Source organism: Antechinus flavipes, chromosome 3, assembly GCF_016432865.1.
Source record: "Antechinus flavipes isolate AdamAnt ecotype Samford, QLD, Australia chromosome 3, AdamAnt_v2, whole genome shotgun sequence".
Lineage (NCBI taxonomy): Eukaryota > Metazoa > Chordata > Mammalia > Dasyuromorphia > Dasyuridae > Antechinus > Antechinus flavipes.
The window spans coordinates 266,078,904-266,094,113 of record NC_067400.1 but is presented as its reverse complement, the minus strand read 5'-3'; the positions used below and the strand labels follow the sequence as shown (position 1 = coordinate 266,094,113).

Below are 15,210 nucleotides of genomic sequence, written 5' to 3'. Positions count from 1 at the left end.
AACTCTGTAAGTTTCAACAAAGTGACTGGAGAATTAATTTTCTTCCTTCCTTCTCTCCCTCCTTCCTTCTTCCCTCCCTTCTTCCCTCCCTCTCTTCTTCTCTCCCTTCCTTCCTTCCTTCCTTCCTTCCTTCCTTCCTTCCTTCCTTCCTTCCTTCCTTCCTTCTTCCTTCTCTCCCTTCTTTCCTCCCTCCATTCCTATAAATACATACATCTATCTATAGATAGTTATATATATATATATGCATCTATCTATCTATCTATCTATCTATCTATCTATCTATCTATCTATTGGCATCTATATCCATCTATCCATCATCCATGCAACTATCTATCTATCTATCTATCTATTTATCATCTATCTATCTATCCTCCCACACACACAATCTGACAACAGAAAGCCAAGCTGAGGTTGGCTTGAAATCCCACCCCTCCCAGTATACTTGCAGGGGCTTGGTGCTTCTTGACCCCAGGCTCAGGGTTTTCCTCATCTCCTGGTAGTAAAGCAGAGAAATGCTCTTCATGATATTAGCTGCTAAGATGAAAGTCTTCCCACTGATCATCCAGTGAATGTATTGCTGTGTATTGATGAAAGGCACACTTTCCAGCTCCTTGGCTTGAAGACTCTTTGAGCCAATGGCTTAATACTAGCTGGCTATTACAGTAAATGAGTTTTCACTGGGCCCTTTTGCTCTTTCTCATAAATATTTTGAGCTTGTTCTTTGTCAGTGACTTCTGGCTCTGCAATGACCTCAGTGGTGTCCATAATGAGAACTCTGTCTTGGTCCCACATGAGGAAGGTCCAGCAACCATTAGTTCTTGAGACCAAACCTAGTCTCCTCACTGCAAAGGGTCTTCTTTCAGGTCACATGCAACCCTGCCATTGGGGGTGGCCTTCCACCTGAATGGAAAGATAAGCTGGATAAAGAAAGCCTCTTGCTAAGGGCAGACATATTGTTCATCTCATTCTATTGTCTCAACTGTCTTCTCTTTGCTTGTCAGGGTGCCCAGGGCAATGGTGCTGGACACCGCAGTATAGATCTTGGATTTCATGGGATAAGCAACATGGTGAGCTTTGCATCACAGTGCAGGCTGTCTTAGCGGACGGGGAACATCTTAGGGCAAATATTGGGAGCACCTGAGCCAAAGCCTCTTTGGTGGAATATAGGAATGCCCATGGAGAGTTGACTATAGAAAGGAGCAAAAGAATTAATGGGATATATCAATACCCAAGGAGCAATTGAAGGGCTCTTCAACCAGTTGCCAGCAACCAGTAGAGTGAGGGACTACAAATGAATAGCCACAAATATTTTCAAAATAATCAAAGCAGGTCACAAGGCCTCAAGCACCATCATCTGTTTCAATCCCATTCCCTTTTCTTCCTTCTTTCTTGAAGATCTTGACTTTTCCCTGAAAATGATGTTATGGTGAACCTTTTTGAATCACTCTGAACTGGCAAAGGCCTCACAGATAGACAGTTTCTGGTCTATGCACCAGTAGATGGGTCTGAAGTTTGCCCAGGAATCCCGAGTAACATCTCTTGAGGAAGAGAAAGTTCTTCATGATTTCTCACTTCCTTTTTGGTATCATTCGGGTTGGTAGGTTGTACAAAGGAGCAGCCTACTAGGAGCCTATTGACTGCCACAAAGGGAAAGTCTTTACTTTAGAAATACCAGTCTGGGACCTGCTACATTTTCATGGCCCTCCTATTTATACCAAGGATAAGCTCTGTTATGTATGGGAGCGGGTCCCAGTCAGCAGGTAAGAGACTGTTTCTTCCAGTCTCTTCTTTGCCACAGTTGAACAGTGAGCTGGAGTCTCCCTATATCATCTCCTCTTCATCCTTCACTATGGGGCTGATCTCAAGTCACTGACCCTCAGTCTTTAGATCTCCCAGCTTATCCCCATTAACTTTTTATAAGATTTTGAATTTCAATTTTTTTTTCTTCCTCCCTTTCCAATAGAGCAAGTAATCTGATGTAGATTATAAATGGGGAATCAAGACACTTTTTTCCATTGGGTACATATTATTTTTTTCAAGTTTTATGTAATGATAATTTTTAACATTCATTTTTTTATAAGATTTTTGAATTTCGATTTTTTTCTCCTCTTCTCCTTTCCATTCTCTCTCCCCAAGAAGATCAGCAATCTGATATAAATTACAAACAGGTGCAATGAAGACATGACATATATCAAAAAACCGAAACCAAAACACCAAAAAACAAAAACAAAAACAAAAAGCCGAAGACTCTACTAGTTCCAGATTTTCTTTATGTAATTTCCTTTTGTGATCCATCACTTTTGGATGAGATCTCAGCATCACGATTGGGCCAGCAACATAAAGCTGGTACGTCGCAGCCACTCCATAAACTTGCGACACGGAACACTCCAGCCCCGTGTGGGGCGGGGGGGGAGTACGAGGGGAAGGGTCAGCCTGCTTTTTCCGTGGTGCTGCCAGGCGGAAAGAGCCTCCCAGACTGTGCTGCGCATAGCCTGCGCTGCGGCCCTTCCCGAGAACTTTAATAAGGAACTCTAAAACCCAGGGGATGTATTTGACCGGCACTGACTTGACTATTTAAGGACTCTAAAAGTAGGTTGCTTCAGAGGCTCGGGAGACAAAGTTGGTAATAAGCCTGTGCTTCCTCTTGGAAGGGTTTCTGATGCGGCTAGGGTTGGAGGTAAGCCGAGCGGTGCAAATGTGAGTCTTTAAAAAAAAAAAAAAAAAAAAGGGTGAAGCATGGGGAGCACCACCAGGAGGGGGACACCTGAATCCCCGCCCCTTTCATTCCCCCACCCCCTTCCTCTCAAGGCTGCCACCTGTCAGCAGCGCTCAGATCTCCCGTAGTAGTGCTAGGTCAGTCTCACAGCAAACCGACTAACACTTTCTTGGAAAAGAGCCCAGCCAGGTCCGAGAAGGGGCCAAGGCCGGCGAGCGGCAGCTGCCCTATCTCCCCGCCCTCCTCTTCCCCCCCGAGAGACGGGGCAGCCAAGCTGCGGCAGACGAGCTGGGTGACGAAGGCCACGCGTGTCTGACTCTACCAGGCAGCAGCTGCTTGCACCCGGGGCAGCCTTTTCTCCCGGGCTTCGCTGCGGGGGGCTCAGCAACGCTGTTGCCGTGGCAGGCAGGAAGCGAGAGCCGGCAGAGAGGGAACTCTAGGGAAGGAGCGATGGACCTATCGGGCACTTGTCATCCGCCTCTCCCACCCGCCACTGGCGCTCACAGATAACCAGCGCAGGCTGGCGGGCGGGCCCGGAGGGGGCGGCTGCGGTGGTGGCCGGGGACACCGTGGGAGGGGGTGGAGATGAAATTCCCCGGCTCCGTCCTGGTGTCCGTGTTCCTCTTTGTGGCCGAGAACGCGTTCGCCCTGTACCTGAGTAGTACCTATAGCTCGGCTGGGGACCATATCTGGCTGTTCCTGACCCTGCTCTTCTCTCTGCTGTCCTGCGTGCTGGTGCAGTTGACGCTCATCTTCGTCCACCGAGACCTGAAAAGGGACCGGCCGCTGGTGCTGCTGCTGCACTTGCTGCAGCTGGGACCCGTGATCAGGTGGGTGGTAGTAGCCGGGGACCCGGGGCGCGGGCGGACAGGGGGCCAGTGTACACTGTTTTGCACTCCTTTGCCCAAACTCGGAGCACTTTCGTTTTTTTTTTTTTTTTTTTTTTTCATCCTCTCCTCTCGGCGCTCCTCCCTTCCAGCCATATCTATAGCTTCAAGGCCGACCCAGGGGAGGTGCCCCCTCCCGGCACCCCCTCCCCCGCGGCCTACCAGAGATGAAGGCCGCCCTCAACCGGGACGGGAAAGAGACTGAGCTCCTTATGTATTAATATTGGCGCTAGGTGCAGGACTATTGAGTCATTGGTGGTGGAAAAGATCCCCACCTATCTGTCACTCTCCATTCGCATCTTGCAGGTCACAGCTGTTGTCCCCAAGAATGTAGACAGGCTGCAGGATTTAAGTTACCAAATAACTAGATCTGATTTTATTCTACAATAATAGGAGTTGTTGTTAGGATTTTACTTATGACATGTATACAAACTCTTGGAAAAGCAAGTGTGCCACACCCTTCCCAAGTCTGTGTAAATGGAAAACATATATGGCCTTATGTGTTGTGGTTGTTTCCCCCTCCCCAATATTTAGATCTTGAGTTTCTATGCAAATGACTATATATATGTATATGTATATGTAGTATGTTGTTGGAATGACTTTCCTATCTTTCTTAGATTTATGGGAGTGTATTTAAATTAATTTAATTAAGTATTAAAACCTCTTACCAATAGCCATTTTTTTAAAAAAGCACCTATCATTCATCATTCTTTTCGAATATTTTTTCATATTATTATCAAAATAGTCCCTTGTTTATCCATCACTGCCAAATTCAAACAATTAATATTCTATAAATTTCACTTTAGTTAATTGAAAGACTCTTAGAAGGATAATATTTGTAGGTAACAAAACAAAAAGTGTCCACCTGTGTCATAAGCATGGAAAGTACAAAATAAAACTCAGAATGCAACAGACTGAAAATTCTTAGCATTGGATATGTAAACTTAAAAAAAATTATTGACAGTACTTCAATATAATTAGTTTCCTTTATAATTCTACAAATTTTATTACCTGAATTTAAAAAGAAGGGTTCACCAGGCTTCCAAGGGAGTCCATAACAAAAATATCTTAGGAACTTTTGTAATTGAATAATGATTTTAGAGAGAGAAGAAAGGGGGGAAATGCATCTGAAGTTAGCCAGAATCAGCCCAGTCATGGACCAGTCTATTGACTTGCTACTCTACCACACTATTTATTGCCTTAGTTTCTTTATAATGAAGGGACTGAACTTGATCTATCTATCTCACTAATCCTGAACAGCTGTGACCTGCAAGAGTCAAATAGAGAATGACTGATCAATCCATCAGTCAGTAAGATAAAATAAACAAATCTCTTGGCAACTAAAATAAAATACAGGATCATAGATTTAGATGTATAAGAAATTTGAGGATGTTAAGTTCAATCCTCTTACTTTACAGATGAAGAAATTGAGTCCCAAATAGATTAAATGAATTGACCATGATCACAGGAGTAGTTAAGTGACAAGATTTAAAACCAGAAGCTCTAACTAAATCATTGATCTTGCATTTTACTGAGAGTGTGACTTGGTATAGACTAAGCCTTTTGCTCTTACTGGACACACAAATTATAATATATAACATTATTATATACATTATATAATGTTTAACATATATAACAATTTGAATTCCAAGCTCATAATATATTAGACAAATTAAATAAAAATGAAAAGAGGAGCTAATATGAGTATGGGCCACTGCAGCAACTAACAGACAACTTCCTGAGAGTAAGGGACAAAAAAACAAACAAACATTAAAAGCTTAGACAAAAGTAATAAACCAAACCAAACCAAACAAAACCAAATCAAACCAAACCAAAAAACTAGTGGGCTGAATCCATTTAGTATAAAGATATATACCCCTATGTACCTCAAAAGCAAGAATGATAAACAAAGTTTATATATATAATATGCCTCAAGGCATCATGGAAAATTTAGATTTTCAGTATCTTTTGTTTCAGAAGGTAGGAATTAGAATGATGAGTAGGTTTGAATCTAGGATATTAGTATGATGTGTCTGAAACTTTTTTGCAGCATTAAGCAAAGCTTTAATGGATCTCTTGTGGGGGGGAGGGAACTTTGAAAAAAGTCTAATCATAGTCTACTACTGGCTGCTCTGTAAACATATAGTACACATATAAAGCACAAATACACATGTATTTTTATATCTTGCAAATACAAATTGTTCCTAAAACTTTGACAAGACTTTTGAGACATGCTGTATTGTTCTTTAAAATGAAAAAAAAATGCAAAAGTGATTTTTAAAAATATCTTTTTTTCTCATCAATTTTATTCCAAGTCTAATAATATTGTAAACAGGTTACTTGAGAACTAAATATTTTTTAATATTATCGGTAAGCCTTTTTAAATGATAACAATATTAGACACCATAGTTCACTTTGTAAGGTGCTTCAGTTATTTTTCTTTTGCCCTTCATTCACACGAACCATCATTTTGAAAAAAATTTTCAATTAAAGATATTTTTGTTTTGAAAATTCTAAAATTTTAAAACTTTTTGTTCACTTATTTATTTTTAAACATTCTTTTAAAAGTTTTGAGTTGGCTTTTCTCTTTACCTCCCACTTTTCTGCCACATATTGTAAAGGCAAGAAATGTGATGTCAATTTTATATGTGAAGTCATGCAAAACATACTTCAATATTAGCCATGTTGCCAAAAAAGAAGGAAAATAAATAAAATTTAAAAATTATTGACATTAGCATTCATACTTCATTAGTTCTATCTCTAGAGGCAGAGAGCATTTTTGTTCATTTCATTCAGATAGGTGCAGCATTATATTCCATAGACTAGCAAAATCATTCATAGTTGATTATTCTTCAGTATTTGTTACTGTGTGCAATCTCCTGGTTTTGTTCACTTCACTTTGCATCAGTTCATTTATGTGTTTCCTACTTTTTCTGTGACCATCCTGTCATTTTTTATAGCATAATAGTATTCCACCACAGGCCAGTTAGATGGTATAGTGGATAGAGTTCTTAAGTCAGAAATAAATCCTGAGTTCAATTACGACCTCAGACTCTCACTGGTTCTGTGATTTTGGACAAATCACTTAACTGGTTTTACTCAATTCTTCATCTAAAAAATGAGCTAGAGAAAGAAATGGCAAACCACTTCCATATTTTTACTAAGAAAACCCCAAATGAGATGATAAAAAATCAGATGTGATTGAAACTACTGAAACAACCAAAATTCCATCACAGTCATACCACAATTTGCTCAGCCATTCCCCAAATGATGAGCATCCCTTTAATTTCCAATTCTTTGCCATTACAAAAAAAAATCTGCTGTAAATATTTTGTATACTATAGGTCCTTTTCCTTTTTCTTTGATCTCTGTAATGCAGAGCTAGAATTGGTGTTTCTGGGTCAAAGGGAATATATAGTTTTATGTTCTTTGGACATTATTCTAAATTATGCTCCAAAATGACTGGACTAGTTCATAATTCTATCAACAATGCATGACTGTCTCAATTTTTCTGCCTCCCCTCCAATATTTTTCATTTTTCTTTTTTTGTCATGTTAGGCAATATGCTAGATGTGAAGTTTTATCTCAGAGTCATTTTGATTTGCATTTCTCTAATCAATAGTGATTTAGAGCGTTTTTTTCCTTATGAATATAGATTTAATTACTTCATTTGAAAACTGATTATTTGTATCCTTTAACCATTTATCAATGATGGAATGTCTCATATTCTTATAAATTTGACTCAGTTCTTTGTGTATTTGAGAAATGAGACCTTGTTAGAGAAACTTGCTACAATTTTTTTCTCCTAGTTTTCTACTTTCCTTTTCATCTTAGCATCACTGATTTTGTTTGTGCACAGCGTTTTTAATTTGATGATATAAAAATTATTATTTTATATCCTGTATCTCTGTCTGATTATAAATTCTTCCCCTAATCCATAGAACTGACAGGTAAACTATCACATGCTCACTTTATTATCATTCTTTGCCTATGTTATCATTCTTAATGTCAAAATCATGCACCCATCTTGATCATATCTTGTTACTACATGTGAATGTTGGCCCATGTCTAGTTTCTGTCTTAAGTGATTTCCAGTTTTCCCAGAATTTTTGTCAAATAGTGTTTCTTATCCAAAAGCTTAGACATTTGGGTTTATCAAATAGTGGATTACTATAATCAATTACTACTATATATTGTACACTTAGTGTATTCTACTGATCCACCACTCTATTTCTTAGCCAGTATCAAATTGTTTTGATAATTATTGCTTTGAAATACAATTTAGGAGATCTGGTATTCCTAGACTTTTTTTTCATTAATTCACTTGTTATTTTTTAATTTTTTGTTATTCCAGATGAATTTTATTATTATTTTTCTAGCTCTCCTAAGTGTATTGATATGAAACTAAATAAATTAATTCAGGCAGAATTGCCATTTTTATGTTATTGGTTTAGCCTACCTATGAGCAATTAATATTTCTCCAGTTGTTTAGATCTGACATTATTTGTGTGAAAAATGTTTTGTAATTGAGTTTCATAGTCCTTGGGTTTCTCTTGGCAGGTAGACTCCAGAGTATTTTATAATGTCTGTACTTATATTAAATGGAATTTTCTCTTCCTATTTCTTCCTGACTTGACTTTTTTGTATTATGTAGAAATACTGATGATTTATATAGTTTGTTTTATATCCTGCAGCTTTGTTAAAGTTATTGTTTCAATTAACTTTTTAGTTGATTTTCTAGTATTTTCTAAGAATAACATTATTTTATCCACAAAAGTGATAATTTTATTTCCTCAATGCTTATTCTAATTCCTTCAATTTATTTTTCTTCTCTTATTTCTATACTTAGCATTTCTGGCACAATATTGAGTAACAATGGTAATAGTAATAGACATCCTTGCTTCACTAGTGATCTTATTGGGAACATTTCTAGCTTAGCCTCATTACAGTTTATGCTTTTTGATGGTTTTAAGTAGATACTACTTATCATTTATAGGAAAGTTCCTTTTATTCCTATATTTTCTAGCATTTTTGATAAGACTGGAATTTATATTTCATCAAAAACTTTTTCTAGTCTGTTGATGTAATTTATATATTATATATATATTATATGCATATATATATTATATATATATGTGTGTGTGTGTGTTTGTTTGTTTGTGTTGTTGACATGGTCAATTAGTTTTAAAGCTTTCTACTTCCTGTTTAAGGTTTGAATGGTGTAATGACTACCTTGTTGGACTTGGAATCAGGAAGAACTATGTTCCATTCATACCTCTTGATATTTGCAAGCTGCCTCAGTTTTCCCATCGCTAAAATGGAGTAATAATACTCATAATATTATACAAGTTTATGAGACTCAAGTAAGATAAGATATATAAAGCACTTTGTCAACTTTTAAGTTCCATATAAATGCCAATTTTTGTAAATGCTTTTGGAATATTGCTGAAATTGTAGGACTATTTGAAAAAAAAATGTGTTAACAGGATCTATAGCCCATCATCATCACTAGAAGTATACCTCAAATAGAGTTATCCATAATCATATTTCTTCTGTATTTCAAGTTTGTTGCTAGCACTAATTCATGGATCATCAGTCATAGTTTGGAAATCAATAGTTTTAATTGTAAATGTGCTAGGAATCATAAATAAAGCTGATTTAGTAACTCAGCACTTTCAAGTCAAGGATAAATTGGGATTATTAGTCTAAGACTATGTCTTACTTATTTACAAGTTGTCTTTTTTTTTACAAGCCGATATTTTTTAGTTTAATTAAAGACATTAATTAAACATCTATTGAACAAGATTAGAAAGTCAAGGATGAAAACTACTTAGTTTCTGTCCTTAAAGAGCTTATTGTCTAATGGAGATATATAACACATATTAGTACATTGTGTAATACAAGATAAAATTTAATAGAGGCAAAACAAAGACCAGGACAAAATGTCATTAGAAAATGAGAAGGAGGAGGGGTGACTGTTAACTGGAGGAAAAGAAATCATGGAGCAGTTGGCCCTGAAATGGGCCTTGGAGAAAGGCACATTTCAGTAGTCAAGAGATAAGGAGACAACAAATTCCAAAGATGAGGGAAGCACTTAAGTGACTGTTTGGATGGAGGAGGCTATAAAATGAACCTGCTGGACTTCTATAGTGTAAATTGCCTAGAATGTAGTATAAGTAAAGCATTAATAGCATAAAATACAACTGAAAAGGTAAATTGAAACAATATGGTGGAGGGGGGGCAAAAATTAAAGTTTGTATTTTGTCTTCCAAGAATTCACAGTTAGGTATTTGAGTAAAAAAGTGACTATGGCATGAAATCTGTGCATTAGGGAAGGGAAAGAACGAGCATTTATACAATGACTTCTATGGGCCAGACACTATGCTAAGTGCTTTTTTTTCCCCCAAATACCACCTCATTTGTTCCTTAAAATAACCATGGGAGGTAGGTGCTATTATCACCCCAATTTTACCGTTGAAGAAACTTAGTCCAGCAGAATTTAAATGGCTTGTTCAGTGAGGTCACACAGCTAGTAAGTGTCTGAGACTGGATTTAAACTTGGCCTTCTGATTACAGGCCCTAACCACCGAACCACCAGCTAGTTGCCTTATTAGAAAGAGTCTTTGAGTAATTCTGTAAAGGGTAAAATTACTGGAGACTGGGAAAGTATTTGAAGATGTTATTACAATGGTTCAGATAAGATGAAAGCCTGATCTTGAGCAGTGGCAAGGTGAATTGAATGGGGAAAGAGTCATTATCTTTATAGAAATGACAGGGCCATTTTGCATTCTTGTCTCTTGTGACTTTTCAATTTTATAATTATCCTTCATGATATTTTAAAAAATTTAAAATGTTGCTGTGCTATCGCTGTGTCATTGTAATGTTTTCTTTTCATGAACCTATTTGTAATGCTTCATAGGAATTTTAGGGCTCTTCAGAATAGTATGAAAAGTGCTGCTTTAATGAAATATTAAGTTATATATCAGTTTTGGTTGGTTAAAGGTCTTTTATCCTACTCTTGCCAATTCTACACTGTGTTCCAGATATGTGAGATAAGTGCTTGAACTTTTTTCCTTTCATATTTCTAGTGTTGTACTCTTATACTTGAAAATGTAGACAAATTACTTTGCAAAATATAAAGATCCAGAAAAGTAGTCTACATAGGCAAGATTACATTGGAATGAATAGTTTATCCTTCTGAATAAATGAGAATCTTATATAGTTGATGCATTTGGAAAAAAATTAACATATCATTCATAAATATATGCCTCACAGATATACAATTAATATGTAATATTGTGCACATTATATACAAATACATCAATTAGGTCATTCTTACTTCTGACTGATTCTATTTTAACTCTGTTCATGTCCAAACAGGTCAAAATAGTTTCTCCTAAGTGAAATAAGGAATGTTGCAGCATACTAGATTTAATGACTCATCTTTTAAAATTATTTTGGAATTTTGCCCCCTTTTTTTTCAAGTGAAAGAGAGCTAATTTACTACGACCACAAAACTTGTCGGTTATTTGGACCTGGACTGTATTTCCCATAGGAACAATCCTATTACAATCTTACAAAAGTGCACCAGACTGGTCCACAGATGCTTACTATTTAGTTCACAATGTATATATGAAGGACAGTGTGGTTCCAGTACTGCTAGAAAATCTAACCATACAGGTTAACACTGTTTTTCTGGGAAAACAATCCAAAGTTCTCAGTATACCAGAAATATCTTTTCCCTACTCCCAGTAGAACTAAGAAAACCCGACTCTTCTACTCACCTTTTTGCAGGACATAGATTGAGAAGCAGGAGAAGGCATGGGACAGAAACATGGGGTCTTTTGCTAGTGTAAATCCACAAAAAAGTTCTTCAACCTAATCTGGCTCCCCATTTCTTTTCTTTTGTTTTCTTCTCTGGATTCACAGCCTTCCTTTTTCCCTTTTTAACACAAAATAACATTTGCATTTTCTCTTTGGTTTTATAAGAAACATTCCAAATAGGAGCTAAATGTGTATAATACATATACAGAAAATACTGAAACAGGAAAAAAGACTTAAACTATCCCTCACATTTAACCACAAATCCTAAATGGAAATGAGGATTTAGAGACAGATCAGACTTCTGAGGTATTTTGGTGTAGGAAATAAGAAAATGGTGTAGCATTTGGGATACTTAGGCAGGATCACAGAATTTGGAGTTCAGCCAGTTTAGTCATGTTCAATTCTTTGTGACCTTATTTAGAGGTTTTCTTAGCAAAGATATTGGAATGGTTTTCCATTTCCTTCTCCTGTTTATTTTACAGATGAGGAAACCGAGGCAAACAGGTGTCTTGTTTAGGATCACACAGCTAGTAAGTGTCTGAGATTGGATTTGAACTCAGGAAGCAGTTTCCTGACTCTTGGCCCATGATTGTACTACCAGAGATTATTATCTAGTCTAAATTCTTCATTCTATAGATGAGTGTCAGAGAGAGAACATTTGTCCAAGACCACAGATAATAACTAGCAGATCTGGGGTTTCAGTTCAAGAACTCTAATTCCAAGCCCGCGTGTTCTCATAGATCAGGACAGAAGTAGACGCGAGGCTGCATGGTCAAGAGGGGAAAAGAGAGAGAAAGGAAATAACATAAGTGTTCACCCTCTCCCTTCCCTCATGAGTACTCTGAAGTACCCCTTGCTTGAGGTGATAGTGGATTTGAAGGACATTATCAAACAACAATTTGGCAGAGGTTCTGAAGAAAAAAAAAGATAGAAGGAAGAGAAGAGAGAAACACCAAACTGTGCCATAGAGAAAGGAAAGGGACCTTCTGTGACCATCTGGTGATCATTGATATATATATATATATATGAGATTCATACAGAAGTTGAGTGGGTGGAAGTTGGCAACTGCTTGTATATTCCTTTAAGTAAAATTCCTTTTTGAAATAATTCAGAAAAATTACCCAGTTAAAAAAGCTCTCTCTAACATTGTCTAGATGTATATGTAAAAATCACATCACTGATCATCTTCCACACATTGAATCTACTTACTAGCTGAATAATCATGAGCAAATCAATTTTTCACTGCTCGAGTTGTCTCATCTTTAAGATGGATACAGTTCCTGGACTATTTATCTCATACTTTCTAAACTTTTTTTTCAAAAATCCTTTAATTATTTATTTATTTATTTATTTAATGTTAAGCATGTGCAATTCTTCTGTGCATGTTCCATAATTACCATGCTGCCAAAAAATGGATTAGAAAGGAAAAAAATGAGAAAGAAAACAAAAAGCAAGCAAACAACAACAAAAAGAGTGAGAATGCTATGTGGTGATCCACATTCAGTTCCCACATTCCTCTCTCTGGTTGCAGATGGCGCTCTCTATCACAAGTGTATTATAATTGGCCTGAATCATCTCCTTATTGAAAAGAGCCACGTCCAGCAGAGTTGATCACCACATAATTTTGTTGTTCTCTTGTACAATGATCTCCTGGTTCTGCTTGTTTCACTCAGCATCCACTTATGTAAAGTCTCTCCAGGACTCTCTAAAATCATGCTGCTGATAATTTCTTGCAGAACAATAATATTCCATAACACTCATATACCATAATTTATTCAGTCATTCTCCAACTGATGGGCATCCATTTAGTTTCTAATTCCTTGCCACTACAAAAAGGGCTGCTATAACCATTTTTGCACATATGGGTCCTTTTCCCTTTTTATGACCTCTTTAGGATATAAGCCAGTACAAACACTGCTGGATCATGCAGTTTTATAGTCTGGGCATAGTTCCAAATTGCTCTCTAGAATGGCTGGTTGTATTCACAATTCCATCAACATTGTATTAGTGTCTCAGTTTTCCCACATTCCCTCCAACATTTATATTTACCTTTTTCTGTCATTTTAGCCAATCTGAGGGTGTGTAATGGTACCTCAAAGTTGTCTTAATTTGCCTTTCTCTGATCAATGGTGATTTAGAACATTTTTCCACATGACTAGAAATAGTTTTAATTTCTTCATCTGAAAATTGTCTCTTTATATCCTTTGGTCATTTATCAATTGGCGAATGACTTAAATTAATATAAATTTGAGTCCATTCTCTCTATATTTTATATATGAGGTCTTTATTAGACCTTTGGATTACTTTGCAAACCTTAAAGTGAAATTTAAAAACAACATGCTCATTGATATTTTATAAGGGGATGTATAATTCAATCAAAGGAGGTTTGTAGGAATGCTGGGTTGTCATTTCTTATGAAAATTGTCATAATAAAAAACCTTTGAATTTAGAATCAGAAGACTTGGATTTGTATTCACGCTCAGTCAGTTACTATGACCAATTCACTTAAATTCTTAGTTTCCATTTTTTTCACTGTAAATGGGGAAAGTGATATTTGCATTACTTATTTCACAACGTTGTTTGTGACAAGTGCTTTGTGTGAACCTTAAAATCCTATACCACTGTCTCTGCATTTAGTATGCTTCTATGTATAAATTATTATACTAAATATATGAATAGAAAAGCAAAATGGTCTGTATTACCAAGGAGCTTCCATTCTAATGAGCAGACATCATATCCTTTGGAAATAAGTCATATGAAAAGGTCCTCATGATGACTTTGGCTAAGCAACAAAACAAAGGTTAATAGTCATTACCACATTCACTTCTGTCATGGTACCATTTGCTGATTTTGGTGGCAAGAACTCCATGAGCTAGGGTACCATTTGCATAGAAGTTGCTGTGATATTACTATGGAATAAACATCTTAGACTCATCTTCATGATGTTACAACTGAATGAAAAGTAAGTCATTCAACAAACAACTGGCTTTAGTAACTATTAATGACTTGTTTGGAATTGGACACAAGGAGTAAAAGCTAAAAAGTATCTTGGAGATCATCCTTCATTTTATACATAAAGAAGCTGAGAAGCAGATTGGAGAAATTATTTGCCAAGATTCAAATCCTGATCCTCTGATTTAAAGTTCCTCTCCACTGATGTGAGGTCTTAAAAAGTAATCATATAATTTAGCACAATACTTGCACACTATAGCAACTCAATGTATCAACTGCTTTTTTGAAAGATGTTATGATTCAACCATCTTTTAAAAAGTACTATCGCATGAATAAGACTCATAAATAAGAAGCTAAATGATTTTGTGATTTAAAAAAAGTATTTTTGAGACATTTATAGCACAGTAGATAGAGCAGTAGACTCAGAAACACCTAAATCCAAATTTAGTTTCAGTCATTTTCTACCTGTATGACTGTGGACATAGTTCCTGGCACATAGCAGGAGTTTAATAAATGTTTATTGATTAATTGACTTCTGTTAACTTCTCAATTTCTGAAAAAATGGAAATAATAATAGCACCTATTTCTGAGAACTGTGAAGATTGATAAATAGTTGTAAATCACTTCACAAAATTTAAAAAGCAGCATAAGCATGTTATTGTTATTGTTGTTGTTATTTTTATACATTACTTCCAAGCTGCAAAATACTTAACCATTCAGCAGCCTTCACCAGTTAGTAAGCCCTGATCAATTCAGTCCAATTTAGCAACTGTATAATAGATGAGTGCTTGTTTAATGCATAGTGCAAGATGTGAGGATTAGGGACTAGAG

At 36.5% G+C, this 15,210-nt stretch overlaps 1 protein-coding gene and 1 long non-coding RNA gene across 2 annotated transcripts in view; one reads left to right on the top strand and one right to left on the bottom strand.

The window, feature by feature from the left end:
• Positions 1–2,253: 2,253 nt before the first annotated feature.
• On the bottom strand, positions 2,254–3,474 carry LOC127553935 (uncharacterized). Its single transcript, XR_007951851.1, has 2 exons — positions 3,382–3,474; positions 2,254–2,703 (listed from the first exon to the last, which is right to left on the bottom strand). It is a non-coding gene; the product is annotated as an uncharacterized LOC127553935 (long non-coding RNA).
• XK (X-linked Kx blood group antigen, Kell and VPS13A binding protein) overlaps positions 2,696–15,210 on the top strand; it is a 46,916-nt gene continuing 34,401 nt past the window's right edge. The window contains exon 1 of the mRNA XM_051985046.1: positions 2,696–3,546. Within this exon, the coding sequence (XP_051841006.1) occupies positions 3,302–3,546 (245 nt within the window). The 5' untranslated portion in view covers positions 2,696–3,301. The remainder of the gene's footprint in view (positions 3,547–15,210) is intronic.